Here is a 23627-nt window from a genome sequence, read left to right on the forward strand (position 1 = left end):
TTCGCATTAAAGTAAGCTTCTCCTTCCTGAGCGTTATGATGCTGCATGGTCCCATGGTGTTTATACTTACTATTGTTTGTACAGATGAATGTGGTACCTTCAGGTGTTTGGAAATTGCTCCCAAGGATGAACCAGACTTGTGGAGGTCTACAAAAACATTCTGAGGTCTTGGCTGATTTCTTTCAATTTTCCCATGTTGCCAAGCAAAGAGACACTGAGTTTGAAGGTAGTCCATGAAATTAGCCTATCAGAAGCTTCTAAAGCCATAATTTTCTGGAATATTCCAAGCTGTTTAAATGCACAGTCAACTTAGTGTATGTAAACTTCTGACCCACTGGAATTGTGATACAGTGAGTTATAAGTGAAATAATATGTCTGTAAACAATTGTTGGAAAAATTATTTGTGTCATGCACAAAGTAGATGTTTTAGCCACTGAATTGCAACACTTTGTCCCTATAATGACACTTTGCTTGCCTTATGGAGGGAATAGCTACACTGTATTCGGTCATGTTTCCAGTTGCCTTGCCATGATTAAATGCGGTGGTACGTGCTTTCAGTTTTGCATGAATGCTGCCATCAATCCACGGTTTCTGGTTAGGGAAGGTTTTAATAGTCACAGTGGGTACAACATCTCCTTGTAAACTCGCTCACCAAGTCAGCGTATACGTCAATGTTATTGTCTAGGCTACCCGGAACATATCCCAGTCCACGTGATCAAAGCAATCTGGTAGCGTGGAATCTGATTGGTCAGACCAGCATTGGATAGACCTAAGCACGGGCACTTCCTATTTTAGTTTCTGCCTATAGGAGGGGAGCAACAAGATGGAGTCATGGTCATATTTGCTAGAAGGAGGGCGGGGGAGGGCCTTGTATGTGCCGCGGAAGTTAGAGTAGCAGTGGTCGAGTGTGTTACTCGCTTGTGTACTGCAATCGATATGCTGATAAAATGTAGGTAGCCTTGTTCTCAGATTAGCTTTGTTAAAATTCCCAGCTACAATAAATGCAGCCTCAGAATATATGGTTTCCATTTTGCATAAAGTCCAGTGAAGTTCCTTGATGGCCGTCTTGGTATTCACTTGCAGGGGGATCTACACGGCTGTGAAGATAACCGAGGGGAGTTCTCTTGGGAGATAATACGGTCAGCATTTGTTTGTGAGGAATTCTAGGTCACGTGAACAAAATTACTTGAGTTCTTGTGTTGATACAATTACACCATGAGTCGTTAATCATGAAACATACACCCCCACCCCACCCACTGAAAATCCCGTTGGCCGTATGGACTCCGACAGCATGTGCCCAGCTAGCCATGTCTCCGTGAAACAGAGTATGTTACAATCCCGGATATCTCTTTGGAAATCAACTCTTGACCTAATTCTGTCAACTTTGTTAACTAGGGACTGTACATTAGCGAGTAGTATACTCAGAAGCCGTGTGTGGTGTGCGCACATCCGAAGCCTCACTAGAAGACCGCTCCGGCACCCTCTCTTCTGACGGCGTTGTTTTGGGGCGGCCTCTGGAATCATTATAAATGCCCTGGGAGGTGCAGACAAAATATTTGCTTTGGGAAAGTTGTATTCCTGGTCGCACTGCTGGTAAATTGACGTCTCTCTGATATCCAATAGTTCTTCCCGGCAGTATGTAATTACACTTAAGCTAACAATGAGAAATAATAAATAAATAACACAAAATAGTGCACAGTTGCCTAAGGACAATTAGCGAAGCTGCCATCTCTATCAGCACCATCTTAAATTGAATTCAAAATGATTTATACTTTTAATATTTGTTCGGCGTGGGAGAGTGGCTATGACCTAAAACAGGGAACTTTTACTAGGATTAAATGTCAAGAATTGTGAAAAACTGAGTTTACATGTATTTGGCTAAGGTGTGTGTAAACTTTCGACTTCAACTGAAACTACTTAAGTACAGTATCAGTCAAAAGTTTCGACACACCTACTCATGCAAGGGTTTTTCTTAATTTTGTTGCATTGTAGAATAATAGTGAAGACATCAAAACTATGAAATAACACAAATGGAATCGTGTAGTAACCAAAAGTGTTAAATCAAAATATACGTTAAGCTTGAGATTGTTCAAAGTAGCCTCCCTTTTCCTTGATGACAGCTTTGCATACTCCTGGCATTCTCTCAACCAGCTTCATGAGGTAGTCACCTGGAATGCATTTGAATTAACAGGTGTGCCTTGTTAAAAGTTAATTTGTGGAATTTCTTTCCTTAATGCATTTGAGCCAATCAGCTGTGTTGTGACAAGGTGGGGGTGGTATACAGAAGATAACTCTATTTGGTAAATGTCCATATTATTGCAAGACAGCTCAAATAAGCAAAGAGAAATTACAGTCCATCATTACTATAAGACATGAAGGTCAGTCAATCTGGGAAAATGTAAAGAACTTTGAAAGTTTCAAGTGCAGTCGTATAACCATCCAGCTCTATGATGAAACTGGCTCTCATGAGGACTGTCACAGAAAAGGAAAACCTAGAGTTACCTCTGCTGCAGAGGATACATTCATTCGAGTTACCAGCCTCGGAAATTGCAGCGTTCAAGTAACAGACACTTCTCAACATCAACTATTCAGAGGAATCAGACCTTCATGGTCAAATTACTGCAAAAGGAACCACTACTAAAAAGGACACCAATAAGATGAAGAGACTTGCTTTTGGCCAAAATAACATGAGCCATGGATATTTGACCGGTGGAAATCTATCCTTTGGTCTGATTAATCTAAATTTTAGATTTTTGGTTCCAACCGTCTTTGTGAGATGCAGAGTAGGTGTGAAGCACCACCATGAAGCATGGAGGAGGAGGTGTGATGTGTGGGGGTGCTTTGCTGGTGACACTGTCTTTGATTTATTTAGAATTCAAGGCACACTTAACCAGCATGGCTACCACAGCATTCTGCAGCGGTACGCCATCCCATCCGGTTTGTGCTTAATGGGACTATCATTTATTTTTCCACATGATAATGACCCAACACACCTCCAGGCTGTGTACGGGCTATTTGACCAGGAAGGAGAGTGATGAGTGCTGAATAAGATGACCTGGCCTCCACAATCAGCCAACCTCAACCCAATTGTGATGGTTTGTGATGAGTTGGACCGCAGAGTGAAGAAAAAGCAGCCAACGAGTGCTCTGCATATGTGGGAACTCCTTCAAGGCTGCTGGAAAAGCATTCCAGGTGAAGCTGGTTGAGAGAATGCCAAGAGTGTGTAAAGCTGTCATCAAGGCAATGTGTGGCTACTTTGAAGAATCTCAAATATTTTTTCATTTGTTTGACACGTTTTTGGTTCCTACATGATTCCATATGTGTTACTTCATAGTTTTGATGTCTTTACCATTATTCTACAATGTAGAAAATAGTAAAAACATAGAAAAACCCTTGAATGAGTAGGTGTGTTCAAACCTTTGACTGGTACTGTATATGTTATATATTTTGGGCTCCCGAGTGGGGGCCCATCTCAGTGCTAGAGGCGTCACTACAGTCCCTGGTTCGAATCCAGACTATCACATCCGGCCGTGATTGGGAGTCCCATAGTGCGGCACATAATTGGCCCAGCGTCGTCTGGGTTTGGTCGTGGTAGGCAGTCATTGTAAATAAGAATTTGTTCTTAACGGACTTGCCTAGTTTAATAAATATTTGTCTAATAAATATTTGTCTAATGTTTAGATATAAGCCTATACTTATCATGTCACATGTCCTCTTTGAAGCAAACATTTGATCAAATGTCCACTAATAAAAGCATTTATTACTGTTTTTAGATCGTTTGTAAATCTCTTAAGATGTTCCAAAAAGGACAAAGAAAGAACACAATCGCCGATGTTTAGTCAAAGCTGCTGTGCTGTTGCACTGGTTTTGACTCACAGGTCAACTTGGATGGGCCTGGTATTTTCAGTACACTGCACAAAACTAGTGCACTATATAGGTAATCGGGTGCTGTTAGGGACGGAATCAGTGTTTCTGTTGCTTTTTTAAAAATATTGAGAGGTGGACAAGTTTTACCTCCTGTGTACTGATCCATGTTTTGTGTGCAGTTGTGCAGCCTATAATGACAGAGGGCTACATGATTGTAATAATAAAACATAAAATAAATGTTGTTCTCTTCCTTACCTGACCCCATTCCACTTTCCTAATTGCATCTGATCTCCTCCTTTAGGCCTACCATCACATCTGTCACAATCAAGTCTGTGTCTGAAATGGCATTTCGTTCTCTATGTATTGTAGAGTACAACTTTTGACCAGGGTCTCTAGTGGCAGGTAGCCTGGCAGGTAGCCTAGCAGTTAGGAGCATTTGGCCAGTAACTGAAAGGTCTCTGGTTCGAATCCCTGAGCTGGCAAGGTGGAAAAATCTGTTCTGCCCTTAAGGAAGGCAGCTAACCCCCAACAACAACTGGTCACTGTCAATTAAGGCAGATAATTAATTGCACCCACCTGGTGTCCCAGATCTATATCAGTCCCTGATTAAAGGGGTTAGAATGGAAAAAAAACTGGCTTTGAGGTCCAGAGGGAATAGAGTGCAATTTTGAACATAATTTCCTAAGTGTGAAAATGCAAAACAAACTTTGAGCAAATGTTTGATCCTCACATTGTTGCAGTGTAATATCAAACTACAGGTAACTGCCAAAATAAGGAAAACACTTGAGTAAATAAGGTATACAAAGTATATTGAAAGCAGCTGCTTCCACACAAGTGTGGTTCCTGAGTTAGTTAAGCAGTTAACATCCCACCACGCTTAAGATCATGTATAAAAATGCTGGGCAGGCCATTATTTTGGCTACCATGGCTATGACACATAGGATGACAATGCCTACATTCACAGGGTAGGACTAGTCACTGAATGGTTTGATGAGCATGAAAACTATGTAAACCATATGCTCAGTCACCGGATCTCAACCCAATTGAACACTTAAGGGAGATTCTGGAGCGGCGCCCGAGACAACGTTTTCCACCACCTTCAACAAAACAGTAAATGATCAAATGTATCATGGAAGAATGGTGTTGCATCCCTCCAATAGTTTCCAGACACTTATATAATCCATGCTAAGGTGCACAGACGATATTCTGGCTCGTGGTGGCCCCAACGCCCTATTAAGGTATTTTATGTTAGTGTTTCCTTTATTTGGTCGGTTACCTGTTCTATAACTATGCTCGCAGGAAAACTGAAAATATATTCCAAACATCAGAGTAGTAGAACAAAACTGTTAATCACAATATTTATTGTCGCTTGGACAATACAAAACTAATCACAATAGTAAATATTAATTGGAATGGAAGCAAATTAATTGTGTTCTAGCCATGCCGTGACATTAGTTAATATGTAATTCTCTTTAAAGGGATAGTTCAACCAAATTCCAAAATTGCATATTGGTTTCCTTGGCACTTAGCCTGTATGCAGTCTAAGGACAAGACGAGAGGCGAAAAATGCAGGGATATTGACTTGCATTTGGAGACCAGTTAATCCAAATTAAAGCATGGATTGCTTTCTTAATTTGTCCATAGACTGCTTATCCGGACCTCTGGCAGTCTCTATGGGGGTGCCACAGGGTTCAATTCTTGGACCGACTCTCTTCTCTGTATACATCAATGATGTCGCTCTTGCTGCTGGTGAGTCTCTGATCCACCTCTAAGCAGATGACACCATTCTGTATATTTCTGGCCCTTCTTTGGACACTGTGTTAACAACCCTCCAGGCAAGCTTCAATGCCATACAACTCTCCTTCCGTGGCCTCCAATTGCTCTTAAATACAAGTAAAACTAAATGCATGCTCTTCAACCGATCGCTACCTGCACCTGCCCAACATCACTACTCTGGACGGCTCTGACTTAGAATACATGGACAACTACAAATACCCAGGTGTCTGGTTAGACTGTAAACTCTCCTTCCAGACCCATATCAAACATCTCCAATCCAAAGTTAAATCTAGAATTGGCTTCCTTTTTCGCAACAAAGCATCCTTCACTCATGCTGCCAAACATACCCTTGTAAAACTGACCATCCTACCAAACCTCGACTTCGGCAATGTCATTTACAAAATAGCTTCCAATACCCTACTCAACAAATTGGATGCAGTGTGTCACAGTGCAATCCGTTTTGTCACCAAAGCCCCATATGCTACCCACCATTGCGACCTGTACGCTCTCGTTGGCTGGCCCTCGCTTCATACTCGTCGCCAAACCCACTGGCTCCATGTCATCTACAAGACCCTGCTAGGTAAAGTCCCCCCTTATCTCAGCTCGCTGGTCACCATAGCACCTCCCACCTGTAGCACACACTCCAGCAGGTATATCTCTCTAGTCACCCCCAAAACCAATTCTTTCTTTGTCCGACTCTCCTTACAGTTCTCGCTGCCAATGACTGGAACGAACTACAAACATCCCTGAAACTGGAAACACTTATCTCCCTCACTAGCTTTAAGCACCAACTGTCAGAGCATCTCACAGATTACTGCACCTGTACATAGCCCACCTATAATTTAGCCCAAACAACTACCCTCTATCCCTGCTGTATTTATTTATTTATTTTGCTCCTTTGCACCACATTATTTTTATTTCTATTTTGCACATTCTTCCACTGCAAATCTACCATTCCAGTGTTTTACTTGCTATTTTGTATTTACTTTGCCACCATGGCCTTTTTTTGCCTTTACCTCCCTCGCTCTGGATAAGAGCGTCTGCTAAATGACTTAAATGTAATGTAATGTTATCTCAACTCATTTGCTCACATCGTATATAGACTTGTTTATACTGTATTATTGACTGTATGTTTGTTTTACTCCATGTGTAACTCTGTGTCGTTGTATGTGTCGAACTGCTTTGCTTTATCTTGGCCAGGTCGCAATTGTAAATGAGCACTTGTTCTCAACTTGCCTACCTGGTTAAATAAAGGTTAAATAAAAAATTTAAAGATTATAGGGTAAGGAAACCAATATGTAATTTTGTAATTAGGGTGACTATCCCTTTAAGTCCAAAATAGTGATTAATACCTGTATGTATTTACATGGTAGTTACATAGGCAGTTGTAGTATAATTACAGTTTAAGAAATTATGTGAATCTGGTGAGGTGAATAAACCAGTGAAAGCATACAAAATGTACATCTAGCGATTTTGTAAGAGAATAATCAACATTTCTACATCCCCTAAAGAAATCTACAGCAACGGGTGCTAGCTGTATTTAGACCTGGATACAAATATTAGTTTTCTTTCAAATACTCTACTCGATTGAGCTGGCATGGCACGATGGAACCAATGGAATATTGCTAAAAGTGCAAACTCTGCCAATTTGGCGCTCCAGGCAGGCTCAAACGCTCAAAGATTTCAAATATTAATTGAACCCAGTTGTGGCTGTGTCTCATCATCTATCTATGTTTTCTCAACTATGAAGTTAGTATTGCTGTAGCATGGTTCAGCAGTCTCACAGTCACTTGTGGTTTTGCCCGACCATTGATCAAAATCCTCCAAGAAGTAACAAACACCAGGAATATCCGGTGGAAAGTTTTTCGGAAGATCCTGTCTGGTCCGGGGAATGAAGACGAACTCTGGACAATCTTTCAGCAATCTGGAAACCCAAAATAACAAATGAACCATTATGAATATAAATATAACGTTTTAGTGTGTGCTGCAGATAGAAATGGGGGCTACGGGGCTCTCTATTCAATCAACATTGGATCCTGTTTCCTGTGCAAGACCACATAAACGATTTATCTTGTACTGTGAGAACGTGTGTATGAATGTATTGTATAACACAGTTGCTGTCTGAAACCAAAAAGCAACTCAACTGGATAGGAAGTTATACACGTTCTCTTGAAACACACGAACAATGTTGTTTTGCCTTTCTTACCAAAAATATACAGTAACATATCAACCAATTACACTGTAATTACACTAGTTACACTATAACATCTTGTTACAGCTTACTTTAGTAACTGCATTATAATAATAAAGAGCACCGCAGTTAATGTGTAACAATGTTGTTAATGTAGTAATTACAGTGCTACCAAATACCCAGGCAATGTTTGGACACACTTTTTAGAGGCCCCAATGCCAGGGCTATTCTATTACAGTCCGAGAGAACAACCATATGCCTTCTGGTTTTCATTCTTTCCTTTCAATCGGGGACAGATTCAGACTTGGGAATGCAGGTGGGTGAACTTTCTGGCCAATCAAGTGTTTTGTGAAACTGTTTTCAACTGTGTCCCTAAAGAGACCACACTGAACATCCAATAATGTTTGTAGTAAAGACCTTGGCTTTAGTGACTATGACAAATGTTGGGCAGCCAAATTAGGGGTCAAATTCTATGACCAAATAGTACAGATTCAGGCAAGACCTGTAGCCAACATAGGGTTGAATGGTCTATCTTCTGATGAATGCCAGTGCATCTTTTATTATCACAGGGAGTCGGGTAGTTTGTCATTTGAAGAGCACCACACAAAACATCATTTACTGTGTGACTTTTGTGATATACAGTGTGATTCAAATGAATGAGACATTAAAATAATACATTATAAATACATACATGCTAATGACAAGTCCAATGATGCATTATAACCACATCATAAGGTTACATGTGATCATTTACATTTACATTTAAGTCATTTAGCAGACACTCTTATCCAGAGCGACTTACAAATTCATCAATGCAAAGTGTAAACACAAGACTTTTCAAAATATTATATTTTTTAAATATAAAACCTTAGCTAGTGGCTGAGCTTACGGAGATCTGGCAGTGAAATTAACTATAAAATATTTTGGAATTGCAGAAGTTTTAAGTCACCTGTGGGTTGTGGGGCTAACGTTGATTCTTCCAGGTACGCTACAGGACTCAAACTTATTTGCCAATGTGACGTTGTTGCCAAACAGACAGTAGCGCGGCATCATCACGCCAACAACACCGGCCAGAACTGAGCCAGTGTGTAGGCCAATTCGCATCTGTAAATAAAAATATACAATTTGTGCTGAGGGGAAAAACTACAACATTACATCAAAGCTTCATTGATTATATTAAGTTTTCCTTTGAAGTGACAGCTATAAGGTGAAATCAACTAAAATCCAATATAAATATTTGTATATTCGAAAAGTAAGATTTCCATAACACTCTTTAAAGAACAATCAAGTCATTGCAACTCATATCTTTTCGGGATATCACATTTTGACCGTAGTAAATATAATGTAAATGTAATTTGTGATAATAATTCAAGAACATTTCCCTTGCTGTGATGCTTTATGTGAAATTACCTTATCCACATGTCCTACTTCTGAATGGATTATTTTGCCAAATTTTTATTTAGATTTATTGATTGAATTTATGTAGCAATTTTCCAGATGCTCAAAGCGCTTTCATAGTAGGGAGTAAACTCACCTTATCCACCGCCATCAATGTGTGGCACCCACTTTGGTCATGCAAGGCAACCATTTGTGCCGGAAGGCTCAGCACACATCAGAAAGCATGGTGTAGAGGTGAGGAGTGACATATGCCAATTAGGAATGACAAGTGAAATTGTAATGACCGTAGAGTCAAGATATCCGTTTAACATCCTCTCCGAAGGAGTAGGGCAGTCCCATGACAGACAGCAGAGAGCGTTGGATTCGAACCCATGCCTGCAGCGTTATATGTGTGTGTTCTGTATGTGTGTTCGAGAGGCAGCGCCTTAGACTACTTGACCACCCAGGGCACAAAGTTGTGTTTTAGAAGTTACTTGAATGTGATTTAGGCCTGCTTTTTGGAGCATACTAACCAAAGGGGTATACAAAGTAGAGGTCGACCGATTATGATTTTTCAACGCCGATGCCGATTATTGGAGGACCAAAAAAGTCCGATACCGATTAATCGGCCAGTTTTTTTTTTTTTTTTTGTAATAATGACAATTACAACAATACTGAATGAACACTTATTTTAACTTAATATAATACACGAATAAAATCAATTTAGCCTCAAATAAATAATTAAACATATTCAATTTGGTTTAAATAATGCAAAAACAAAGTGTTGGAGAAGAAAGTAAAAGTGCCATATGTGCCATGTAAGAAAGCTAACGTTTAAGTGCCTTGCTCAGAACATGAGAACATATGAACGCTGGTGGTTCCTTTTAATATCAGTCTTCAATATTCCCAGGTAAGAAGTTTTAGGTTGTCGTTATTATAGGAATTATAGGACTATTTCTCTCTATACCATTTGTATTTCATTCATCTTTGACTATTGGATGTTCTTATAGGCACTTTAGTATTTATTGCCAGTGTAACAGTATAGCTTCCATCCCTCTCCTCACCCCTACCTGTTTTCGAACCAGGAACACATCGACAACAGCCACCCTCGAAGTATCGTTACACATCGCTCCACAAAAGCCGCGGCCCTTGCAGAGCAAGCGGAACAACTACTTCAAGGTCTCAGAGCGAGTGACGTTTGAAACGCTATTAGCGCGCACCACGCTAACTAGCTAGCCATTTCACATCGGTTACACCAGCCTAATCTCGGGAGTTGATAGGCTTGAAGTCATAAACAGCAGAGCTGCTGGCAAAACGCACAAAAGTGATGTTTGAATGAATGCTTCCGAGCCTGCTGGTGCCTACCATCGCTCAGTCAGACTACTCATATCATAGACTTAATTATAACATAATAACACACTGAAATACAAGCCGTAGGTCATTAATATGGTCAAATCTGGAAACTATCATTTCGAAAACAAGACGTTTATTCTTTCAGTGAAATATGGAACCGTTCCGTATTTTATCTAACGGATGGCATCCATAAGTCTAAATATTCCTGTTACATTGCACAACCTTGAATGTTATGTCATAATTACGTACAATTCTGGCAAATTAGGCGGCCCAAACTGTTGCATATACACTGACTCTGCATGCAACGAACGCAAGAGAAGTGGCACAATTTCACCTGGTTAATATTGCCTGTTAACCTGGATTTCTTTTAGCTAAATATGCAGGTTTAAAAATATATACTTGTGTGTATTGATTTTAAGAAAGGCATTGATGTTTATGTTTAGGTACACATTGGAGCAACGATACGCATGGCATTGATTATATGCAATGACGCTAATGATTAACTGTAGCAAAGTGAACGAATCCAATTCATGGATCACTGACTCTTTGGGTCCATAATCTGTGTTCTATGTATTCATAAAATGGGGTCAACTACCTCTAAGTTTTCAATGTAATGTAAAATGCCAAATAATATATCAAAATACTGAAAGACAGGAACAGCTGCAGCTTTCTCATTTTAATCTCCAAATTTGAGATGTTGATGAGCCACTGTCAGTTTGCTAGGGAGGTTACTAAGCCGGCCTGACATCTGCCCATCCTCTTGACTCTGCTGGTAACACAATCCACAGTCTCCCGCAACATCTCTGTCTCTGCCCATCAACAACTGGACTCTTTCCTTCGGTATCTCTGGACTTGTGGGTTGGTGTGCATGGCCAAAGTGAGAGTGACATGCATATACTATGATGTATATAATTCCTGCTTGTTGTTCTTTTAGTAGTTATATGCTGCCTTTGTGTATAGCTGTATTGTAATATGTGCAGGTAGCATATATATTCATATAGTCCCTCCCTTAATAACTTTGTTACTCTACTTGTCCTATCACTTATTGCAGGGGTTCTCAACCTGGGGGGACACAACATTTGGTGGGAGGTAAAACATTTATATAATGAATGATAATAATAGCAAATCATTTCCAATTCACGATTGTTTATAATCATCTAAAATTATGAGAAATATGCGATGTTTTAGGCAAGAAACAAGCTGTAAAATGCCAGAGGAAAACACAACTCTGATGCCAATGGAATATCTTTTGTATGTCTCTGAAATTCAGAAGCTGAGCTACAACCTTCTAAAGTTGAGGAGTCTAAGAAATTGGACTTTGCTTGAGAAGTCATATTTTTTTACCCCTTTTTATCCCCGATTTCGTGGTATCCAATTGGTAGTTACAGTCTTGTCTCATCGAAACACTGTACACTGCAATGGGACAAGGACATCCCTGCCGGCCAAACCAAAATAATAAAATCAATTATAAAAGCTGGTGGTGTATTTAATATAGGCTATCTCAATAAACAATAACTAATCAAATGTGAAAAGGGGGGCTCTAGGGGAAAATGTTGGGAACCCTTATTGTATTGTGTACATTGTACCCATAACCTCTAGTTCTCCTGTTTCAGAACCATTACCATTCTTCAGCCCCATGTACATCTCTGTCTGTGTGTGTGAATAAAATTACTCTGAGGTTGCCTCATTCCCCTCTTAATGGGGCAGGTGCTAGCGTGTCATAGATCAGCCCAACTGGAGAGTTGCTCTCTTTCAGATGAACAATATTGTCATTCTTGATATAAATAAAAACCAGCTACCAGGGAACAACTTTGTCTACATTTTGAGCAAATGGCATAACAGTAGAAAAGCCTGAAAATTAGTTTTGTGTACAGGCAACTTCCTGTGCTACTCAGTGCTGTTCTGAAAGGGGCTTTCCATTGATGGTTTCACACTGTGAAGAAGGTAAGCCGTAACACTCACCTTGATTGGCTCACCAGTGGGTGTCCTGACCTCATCGGACAGCTCCATCATCTTCAGCGCCATGAGGGCAATCTGCACTGCGTGAGTCTCGCTCTCCTTGTGCAAGCCACCAGCCACACAGTACGCATCACCGATAGTCTCCACCTAAGTACAGTAGAATAGAATAGTTTAATATCCCATAGGCAAACTACATGACATACAGTTGACTTCATCACAAGACTTGTATAATATCTTGTTTAATACTATTCAACTTTTTTAATTTAAGACCTGCCCCCATGGTCTACAGACCCTGTTCTTAATTTATACATTGACTGTATAGAGAGAGAATAATAGTTGTATGATGTATGCATCGTACTTTATGTTGAAGGATTGTTTTTTTTAGCCCTCTTAATTCCTTTATGTGAGCGTTAGACCATTCCAATTCATAACCTCCTAATGAGAAGCACAAGTAATGGAAAACACGTCAAATCAAGTGAGCAAAAACTACTGTACCTATTTTAACTTGTCACACAGTCTTCCCCTACGGGTCGAGATGTTGACACATTCGAACACAAACACAACAGGGCCAATTTAATCCGTGTGAATTAGCATCAAAATAGTTCTTCTGGGAGGTGTTTATGTTTTACTCTGGAGCAGGAGAGCACTCAACAGTTGTGTGGTAGTGGTTGAGGTGAACAACTTGAGGTAAATGTCGATGTCCCAAATGGCATTCTATACAGTGAATTGTAGTGCAATATAAAGGGAATAGAGTGCCATTTGGAAAGCAGACAAAATCTATTTTTGGATCGTGAATGAAAACAGAGGTCCTAAAGGAACCTCTGACTTCCCAGTACTTTACGAAAGATCCGTCAAACATGCTGCTCTCCTCTGTTATACTTCAGTGACACACTGATTACATTAACCAAACTCCCCGCAGATTACAAGACAGTTGGCTGAGAGCAAGCAAGTTTGGCCATGAGACAAGTACAGTCTGTTCTTTAAGAAATAATAAACCCAAATAAAATGGTGGTATTGTGTCATTTTTGTCCAATACTTGTGGAATCTATGAGAGAACGCAACAAAAATAACTTTTCTACCATGAACTTAAAGTACTTTTGTGCCTAAATCACATAAGTCTCATTCTGACAAGGTCAAAAACAACCATGATCTTTCCCCTTTTTGGAGCCTGTGCATCTGTTTTATATGGATCCGACTCTTATTTTGGAGTAGACCTTTTAATTATTGATGACTTAAGAATACACAACTATTATTCTCTCTAAATTGCTTTGGTCAAGACATAACCGTTGAGTATTGTCTATATTAATACATTGATGAATTATTGCTAAATTATGCAAAAGCGTGAGGTAGACAAGCCTCCAATCTCAAATGATTCATATCAGTAAACACATTCTAATGAAACGCTATCGAAGAGCAACATGAAGCATATCTTACCTTAACACCTCCATGGCTAATTTAATTCAAATGAAGCTTTATTCATGACGGGATCAACATAATATGGGAATGCTAGCAAGGGTCTGTAGTCAACAACATAAATTGTTGTTCTAAAAATAAACTGTTGATATTAACATAAGATTATATAGAGGGCCTTATTCATTCAATCCAAAACCGGTAACAGGGGTTGTGGAATAAGACTATAGCAACATTTGGGCACATTTGGAGTCCATTTCTCAAAAATGTCAATTTTAGCTGTATAAAAAAACTAATCTTGCTTTCTTACACTGTAAGGCAATTTTTGCTGTTCCATTTTAACTGCTGTTTTACTGAATAATTATATTATAACCTGGTACTTTCTGGTACTTAATTGGGAGGAATTCCACACACTACATTGTACCAAATGGTGGGTGGTGCGTAGTGTTTCAATTAATTCAATCTATCCCCATAAACAAATGTATTCTGTGGTTATTATTATGAATTTAATTTCACCTTCATCATTCCAAGTAATTACCAGGCACTTTGTAAAATAAAGCATAACCACAATGTTTAGTTGTATCCGGTAAATCTGATTTTGATTGAGAAGTTCCCTGAGTTTCCTTGGGCCTTGCTGTAACACACCTTGTATACATCCAGCTCCCCGCAGTGGTGGTCAAAGCGTGTGTACAGCTCATTGAGCATGGTGACCACCTGCATAGGCGTGCAGCGTGAGCACACGGCCGTGAAGCCTACGATGTCCGAGAACAGCATGGTGACATGCTCAAACTCCCTGGCATCCACCGTGTGGCCTTGCCAAAGTTCCTGGGCCACCGTCCCCGGGAAAATGGTGAAAAGCAGATCCACTGTCCTCTTCTTCTCTTCCTCCAGGGCGAGGTGAGCGTGCTCCAGGGCCGCCTTGGCCTTGCCTAGGCGCTTCTTCAAGCCATCCTGGGCCTTGGCCTGCTCGCCCACCAGGACCACGTCACGCAGGGCGTTGTGGATGGGGATGTCAGACAGGTAGAGGCCACGGCCAGTCAGCTCCTCTAGCTTGTCTACGCACGGCGAGCCCAGGAAGAGGATGGCATTGGACTCTGAGATGCAGATCATCTGGCCTTTCAGGTCCATGAGCTAGAAGAGAGGGAAACAAGACAAGAGATAAATGGCTTTGTCCAGGTACTCCATGCTAAATGGTACAAACACAGTCATGTCCAAAATTATTGGCACACTTGATAAAGATTAGCAAAAAAGACTGTATAAAATAAATAATACAAATAGTGAGCTACATTGTATTCTCAAATACAATTGTTCAGAGAAAGAGATTTTGTTTAACAAGTCATTAAAAAATATATATTGGCACCCCTTGTTTTCAAAACTCCACCACCCTCCCCTTGCGAGGATAACGGCACGGAGCTTTTATCTAAAATGTTTTATGAGACTGGAGAACACACTGGAAGGGATCTTAGACCATTCCTCCATACAGAATCTTTCCAGATCCTTGATATCCTTCAGCTGCTCTTATGGACTGATATATTCCAGTCAATGCCCTCTTCAATTCAAACCACAGGTTTTCAATGGGGTTCAAGTGTGCAGACTGAGATGGCCATTGCAAAATGTTGATTTTGTGGTCAGTTAACCATTTCTTTGTGGATTTTGATGTGTGCTGGAAGATCCACTTGTGGCCAAGTTTCAGCCTCCTGACAGAGGCAACCAGGTTTTTGGTCAAAATGTCCTGATACTTGGTAAAGTTAACAAGGGCTCAAGGACCAATGGAAGAAAAATAGCTTTGCTAACCAGTATTGGCACTTGAATTGGAACCAGTGCTATGGTCAGATGACATGAAAATAGAGCTATTTTGACACTCACACCAGTGGTGGGTTTAGCATCAAAAGAACGAATCATTTGTAGAAAATAACCTCATACCTACTGTAAAATATTGTGGTGGATCTTTGATGTTATGGGGATATTTTGCTTCCACTAGTTCTGGGGCTGTTGTCAAAGTCAATGGCATCATGAACTATCAAGTACCAGGACATTTTAGCCAAAAACCTGGTTGCCTCTGCCAGAAGGCAGAGGACTGTTAAGAATACAAGATCAAGTGGATCTTCCAGCAAGACAATAATCTCTAGCAGCACATCAAAATCCCAAAATCAACAGCCTGATCAACTCTATGCAAAGGACATGTGTTGCGCTGCATGAGGCGAATGGTCACACCTAATTCATTTATTTCTGTTGACAGATTTTCTTTGTAGTTCTACGAATGGTTAGATAAAAGGGTTAAGGTTAGGGTTAGGGGAAGTGTTAGCTAATATTCTAAGTAGTTGCAAAGTAGCTAAAATTAGTACCTAGTTGAAAAGTTGCTATTTTGCCAATGTTGTCTGTGATGAGATTTGAACTCGCAACCTTTGGGATGATAGATGTTTGCGTTATACACCTACCCGTTCACCCTGACCAACCTCCCTACTTTTGTTTTTGCCTTAAGTAACCATCCGTCTTATGTTACCATACCAAACGTACCATATCATATTAATTTTAGTGTCCCGGATTTATATTTACTATGTTACGTCTAGTCTATGAGACCCAGCTGTCCAATTCCATCGTGGGCTTATATTGATCTCTACCTCAGGGGGAGCATTCCGCTAATTAGCACATACTAATTAACAACGTGGCATTTTGCCTTTCTGAAGGGCTATTTTTAACATCAAACCTGCATTTAGACAACCTTCAATACCTTGTTAGGCATTCGTCTCAACTCCAAGGGGTCATATCCAGCAGACCTGAGTTCAAATGGTTTTGCAAATCAAAAACTTTGAGTGTTTGCTTTGAGCCCACTCTGAGGAGTCAACAGAAAGTGGATGTTTCAAGGGATACAGTATTTTCCACCTAAATTTCCACTGAAAAACAATAGTGGGACCTCCACTCAGGCGTCTTTCTATGGCTGCTATGTTAGGTTAGCTTGAGCCTGCCTGGACTGCCGAATAGGTGGGTTTGCACTTGGTTCCATTGAACCAGGCGAGCTCAATGAAGCATCACTCAAGACTTCAAATACTATTTGAACCCAGGTCTGATATCCAGTCAAAATAGGGTCATTACCCTCCCTGTGTCATCGGCCATGGAGCCCCCTTGGTGCTTTATCCGAATGATGAACTGTGTGTTCAGCATAGTCAAGATGCCTTGGAAGGTGCACCTGATCTGGGGCGTGACGATGGCAAAGTGCTCCTGGAAGGCAGCGGGCCGCCTCAGGCCATCCTTCCGGCTAAGCCTCTTCCGTAGGCCGTCACCGATTTGCAACAGGCCCAGGTCCTGATCCAGAAAGAGGTGGAAAGGGAAGGTGGAGGAGAAGAGCGAGGTGGGCATGGTCCCAACCGACGTGGCCCTCATGGGACTGGGGCTCAGGCTCTTGGCATCCTTCACCACCACCGAGTAGAGCAGGCTGGGCTGCCGGGGCCCAGCTTGGAACAGCAAGGGGCCTACACTCTCCTTGGTGCCTCCTTGAAGGTCCATCTCCATCTCCATGTCCATGAACACCTCCACGGTGGTGTCGTAGAGCAGGCGGGCGGCCGCCTTGATGACACCAGGGAAGAAGAACTCCGTGGTCTGCCCGGGGTTGAAGTAGTAGACGGTGTGCAGACCCAGATCCTTGTCCAGGCACAGCACCGACGCTGATTCGTTGTTTACATGATCTGTTATTCTGTCTCGGTTGGCTTGCAGAGCGGCTGGTTCTGGCGGGTTTGGGACGATGCCCTGTTTCAACAGGACATTGAAGCTGTTCAGGAAGTCGCTGAGGGTTCCCCCCACCACCTGCAGAATATGGCTGTCCTCGTCGAAGCACGTTTGGAACAGCTCCTCGCCAAGGGAGACTTTCAAAGCGTCCATGTGAATACCTGGTCGTAAAAGGAGAGCAAATGTAATAGAATAGAATAACATGATGTAAATAAAAAATACAATACAATACTGTAGATTAGAATAGAAAACAATAAAATATAATATTTCTATTGTCCACACAAGGTACAAATGTGTCTTTTGTTTCACAGAGGCATGAATATAACAGATGTTAAAAACACCCACAACGGAAATAAAAGCAACTCATGTTCAGTGTTGTTTGAATTTGATCAGCTTCACAATACCTGTTTTGAGAGAATAATTATTCATGATCTCCAGTAAATGCTCTGGTCGATCAAAGGTCCTATCTTGACAGATGTCTGCATAACACACGGAAGGGCTGTGGACAGAAATGACATCAGTGTTATATTAGTAAGCACTGCGCTCACCACATGAATGAATGGGTTTAGATATCCTAATTCCATGAAATCCCATGTATGTTATGAAAAACTGTTTCTTAACCAAGGTTTTGACTATTTTTCATATTCCTTGTATTCTCTTCAAAGCCATCTTGCTGATTGATCATATACAGGTCGTTATGCATGGGGCATCCATGCATGGCACGCAGTCAATAGGTATTCAATAAGAATAATAGCTGACCGCATTCAATTGAACACAACTGAACATTGTCATTTCTTATAATCATGACCTTTGACAATAATTAAGGTGAATGCACCAATTTGTAAGTCGCTCTGGATAAGAGCGTCTGCTAAATGACTTAAATGTAAATGTAAAATTAAATATCAGGGCAGCATAGTTTAAATAGTTAATTTCGCCAGCATTTATTGGACTTAGTTCTTACCATTTCTTGTCTAACGTATGCTGTTTCATCATTTGCAGAAAGGCAGTATGCAGTCTTTGAAACTGGAAAACAACAAGTCCAGAAGTTTATTGACAATATATGTGTATAAGAAATCTTATAGTTTGGCCCATTGCAATCACATTAACACAACAGCAAACAAATCATTTGGTTCGAGATTAGTTCCGATAGGTTACTGTACATGTTCCACGGTGTAAACTGCTCTCTTCTGAGACAACACTCAACAACAGTGCACAACAGTCAATTCTGATTATATTTTTGAGAAATTGATTTATTGTAGCACAATCTCAATTTACCTCGGGACATGCTAATTTGCGGATGCTCTCGCCCAATGAATGAAGATTGACTCTAGTCTTGCTTGTCTTCGCTTGAGGTAGCACCTCTGATACATGTCCATACACATCCTTGAAATTGCCAGTACATCCCCGGTATGGTCACTTGTACGTTCCTCAAAGTCTCCGGGTTCGTCCACACGACCAATACCGGCGAATGGACATTCTCCAGAGATTTTCAGGTCTTTCAATGTTGTGCAAAACATTCTTGGTTTATCCTCATCTCTTGGTTACATGCAAATGTCTACATTTTGGACACGCAACTCCTGTCTCAGTTAGAAATTCCATTCCCACATCATTGCATTCGCAAGGGAGCGAGGAGAAAAATATAGATTATTTTATGCGCATCCTCTCGTCTGGACAACTATCTTTCTACACTTCGTATGTTATAAATGATCCGCACCTTCGCCAGCAACCACACACAATATTCATAGGAAATTACATGGCAAAACATGAGTGAAATACTATTTCCACAAACCAATGAAAACCGACAGAAGAGTCCACCTGGCCAATCGATGCGCGAGTAGGTTGAGCTCTTAAAAAATGTATCAGTACGCAATACCTTGTAGGCTGCTATGACGGTATAAATCAATAACTAATTCACAATTTGTCAAATAAACATCAAACTATAGATAGATATGATTTATTCTATAAATGTCTAGTATACTTTTACAACCTTTGCCTTGAATAGAAATTCCAGTTTTGATTTGACAGAAATACATAAAATCTCAAACATTGCATTTAAAGATGAAGAAATCTAATTCAGTGATTGTCTGAGAAAAAAGTGAAAATATGCATTTATTTGCAACAACTTTAAAGAAATGTTCATTTCAAGTGCAATTTGCTCTATCTGAAGTTAGACGATGTTTACATACAGTTGCACAAGGTTTACAATCTTAAATTGTATACCAAATCACTGTTTGCATTTTTAGTGCAGCAGTTACACATTTAAAGTAGTTACAAGGTACAACAGTAATGTATTTAAACGTCTCTAATTTAACAGCAAAGAGGCCCCTTCCAATCATTTCCTATTTTGCCTTTGTTGAAGTCCTTCTTTGTCATCCCCAGACACGCTGAATGGTACCATCTATGGCACTCAGAGCATTCTATCTGCAGTGTTAAAAACATAAAACAGGGTTATGTTTATTTACATGCAAATTACAGTTCTGGAATACCCAAATTCTGTTACATGCTTTTGCAATAAAGAACATTTTCAAAATGAATTGGATTTTTGTTCAATTGCTCAATGGACTTTAAATGACATGCATTTGACCACAACCTTGACAGAAGCACACATAACTGTGGTGTTAATCATCGTTGAGTATTCAGGCAATATAAATAATATCGTAATAAAGGCATACATTTGCAAAAAATGTATACGTTGATAAAAAAGGTTTCAAAATCAACATGCCAGAGGATCTACCCATTGGACGTAGGCTCGGTTGGGAGTTTATCATCGTTGGAATTTTATATCTTGCTTTACCACTAAAATCAATATAAACACTGACAACTGAAATATTGTGTTAGTGTTGTTATTGTTCCGCGTATTATTATAAAACATAGGGGAAGGGGATGTTAAAAATGTACCCAAAAAGGTTCTTCAAAAGGTTATTCGAGGATCCATTGAAAGGGGTCCTTTGATGAACCATTTTATAGGGTTCTTCGGAGAACTTAGAGAGGTTCCCCCACAGTTTTATTTTGAAGAACTCCTAAAGGATATTACATTTACATTTAAGTCATTTAGCAGACGCTCTTATCCAGAGCGACTTACAAATTGGTGCATTCACCTTATGACATCCAGTGGAACAGCCACTTTACAATAGTGCATCTAAATCTTTTAAGGGGGGGGTGAGAAGGATTACTTTATCCTATCCTAGGTATTCCTTAAAGAGGTGGGGTTTCAGGTGTCTCCGGCAGGTGGTGATTGACTCCGCTGTCCTGGCGTCGTGAGGGAGTTTGTTCCATCATTGGGGGGCCAGAGCAGCGAACAGTTTTGACTGGGCTGAGCGGGAACTGTACTTCCTCAGTGGTAGGGAGGCGAGCAGGCCAGAGGTGGATGAACGCAGTGCCCTTGTTTGGGTGTAGGGCCTGATCAGAGCCTGGAGGTACTGAGGTGCCATTCCCCTCACAGCTCCGTAGGCAAGCACCATGGTCTTGTAGCGGATGCGAGCTTCAACTGGAAGCCAGTGGAGAGAGCGGAGGAGCGGGGTGACGTGAGAGAACTTGGGAAGGTTGAACACCAGACGGGCTGCGGCGTTCTGGATGAGTTATAGGGGTTTAATGGCACAGGCAGGGAGCCCAGCCAACAGCGAGTTGCAGTAATCCAGACGGGAGATGACAAGTGCCTGGATTAGGACCTGCGCCGCTTCCTGTGTGAGGCAGGGTCGTACTCTGCGGATGTTGTAGAGCATGAACCTACAGGAACGGGCCACCGCCGTGATGTTAGTTGAGAACGACAGGGTGTTGTCCAGGATCACGCCAAGGTTTTTAGCGCTCTGGCAGGAGGACACAATGGAGTTGTCAACCGTGATGGCGAGATCATGGAACGGGCAGTCCTTCCCCGGGAGGAAGAGCAGCTCCGTCTTGCCGAAGTTCAGCTTGAGGTGGTGATCCGTCATCCACACTGATATGTCTGCCAGACATGCAGAGATGCGATTCGCCACCTGGTCATCAGAAGGGGGAAAGGAGAAGATGAATTGTGTGTCGTCTGCATAGCAATGATAGGAGAGACCATGTGAGGTTATGACAGAGCCAAGTGACTTGGTGTATAGGGAGAATAGGAGAGGGCCTAGAACAGAGCCCTGGGGGACACCAGTGGTGAGAGCGCGTGGTGAGGAGACAGATTCTCGCCACGCCACCTGGTAGGAGCGACGGAGATGCCCAACTCGGAGAGGGTGGAGAGGAGGATCTGATGGTTCACAGTATCGAAGGCAGCCAATAGGTCTAGAAGGATGAGAGCAGAGGAGAGAGTTAGCTTTAGCAGTGCGGAGCGCCTCCGTGATACAGAGAAGAGCAGTCTCAGTTGAATGACTAGTCTTGAAACCTGACTGATTTGGATCAAGAAGGTCATTCTGAGAGAGATAGCGGAAGAGCTGGCCAAGGACGGCACGTTCAAGAGTTTTTGAGAGAAAAGAAAGAAGGGATACTGGTCTGTAGTTGTTGACATCGGAGGGATCGAGTGTAGGTTTTTTCAGAAGGGGTGCAACTCTCGCTCTCTTGAAGACGGAAGGGACGTAGCCAGCGGTCAGGGATGAGTTGATGAGCGAGGTGAGGTAGGGGAGGAAGGTCACCGGAAATGGTCTGGAGAAGAGAGGAGGGGATAGGGTCAAGCGGGCAGGTTGTTGGGCGGCCGGCCGTCACAAGACGCGAGATTTCATCTGGAGAGAGAGGGGAGAAAGAGGTCAGAGCACAGGGTAGGGCAGTGTGAGCAGAACCAGCGGTGTCGTTTGACTTAGCAAACGAGGATCGGATGTCGTCGACCTTCTTTTCAAAATGGTTGATGAAGTCATCTGCAGAGAGGGAGGAGGGGGGGGGGGGGGGGATTCAGGAGGGAGGAGAAGGTGGCAAAGAGCTTCCTAGGGTTAGAGGCAGATGCTTGGAATTTAGAGTGGTAGAAAGTGGCTTTAGCAGCAGAGACAGAGGAGGAAAATGTAGAGAGGAGGGAGTGAAAGGATGCCAGGTCCGCAGGGAGGCGAGTTTTCCTCCATTTCCGCTCGGCTGCCCGGAGCCCTGTTCTGTGAGCTCGCAATGAGTCGTTGAGCCACGGAGCGGGAGGGGAGGACCGAGCCGGCCTGGAAGATAGGGGACATAGAGAGTCAAAGGATGCAGAAAGGGAGGAGAGGAGGGTTGAGGAGCCAGAATCAGGAGATAGGTTGGAGAAGGTTTGAGCAGAGGGAAGAGATGATAGGATGGAACAGGAGAGAGTAGCGGGGGAGAGAGAGCGAAGATCGGGACGGCGCGATACCATCCGAGTAGGGGCAGTGTGGGAAGTGTTGGATGAGAGCGAGAGGGAAAAGGATACAAGGTAGTGGTCGGAGACTTGGAGGGGAGTTGCAATGAGGTTAGTGGAAGAACAGCATCTAGTAAAGATGAGGTCGAGCGTATTGCCTGCCTTGTGAGTAGGGGGGGAAGGTGAGAGGGTGAGGTCAAAAGAGGAGAGGAGTGGAAAGAAGGAGGCAGAGAGGAATGAGTCAAAGGTAGACGTGGGGAGGATAAAGTTGCCCAGAACTGTGAGAGGTGAGCCGTCCTCAGGAAAGGAGCTTATCAAGGCATCAAGCTCATTGATGAACTCTCAGAGGGAACCTGGAGGGCGATAAATGATAAGGATGTTAAGCTTGAAAAGGCTGGTAACTGTGACAGCATGGAATTCAAAGGAGGCGATAGACAGAAGGGTAAGGGGAGAAAGAGAGAATGACCACTTGGGAGAGATGAGGATCCCGGTGCCACCACCCCGCTGACCAGAAGCTCTCGGGGTGTGCGAGAACACGTGGGCGGACGAAGAGAGAGCAGTAGGAGTAGCAGTGTTGTCTGTGGTGATCCATGTTTCCGTCAGTGCCAAGAAGTCGAGGGACTGGAGGGAGGCATAGGCTGAGATGAACTCTGCCTTGTTGGCCGCAGATCGGCAGTTCCAGAGGCTACCGGAGACCTGGAACTCCACGTG

General features: G+C 42.0%; 1 protein-coding gene across 1 annotated transcript; it reads right to left on the reverse strand.

The window, feature by feature from the left end:
• Positions 1–6829: 6829 nt before the first annotated feature.
• Positions 6830–19379, reverse strand: LOC124001890 (guanylate cyclase soluble subunit alpha-1-like). Its single transcript, XM_046309033.1, is given in 9 exon segments — positions 6830–7567; positions 8784–8938; positions 12527–12670; positions 14579–15064; positions 17027–17817; positions 18061–18155; positions 18618–18679; positions 18932–19041; positions 19044–19379. Coding segments are annotated over 9 exon segments (2169 nt in total). The 5' UTR covers positions 19174–19379; the 3' UTR covers positions 6830–7371.
• Positions 19380–23627: the final 4248 nt, after the last annotated feature.

The sequence above is a fragment of the Oncorhynchus gorbuscha genome, linkage group LG17 (genome assembly GCF_021184085.1).
Source record: "Oncorhynchus gorbuscha isolate QuinsamMale2020 ecotype Even-year linkage group LG17, OgorEven_v1.0, whole genome shotgun sequence".
Taxonomy (NCBI): domain Eukaryota; kingdom Metazoa; phylum Chordata; class Actinopteri; order Salmoniformes; family Salmonidae; genus Oncorhynchus; species Oncorhynchus gorbuscha.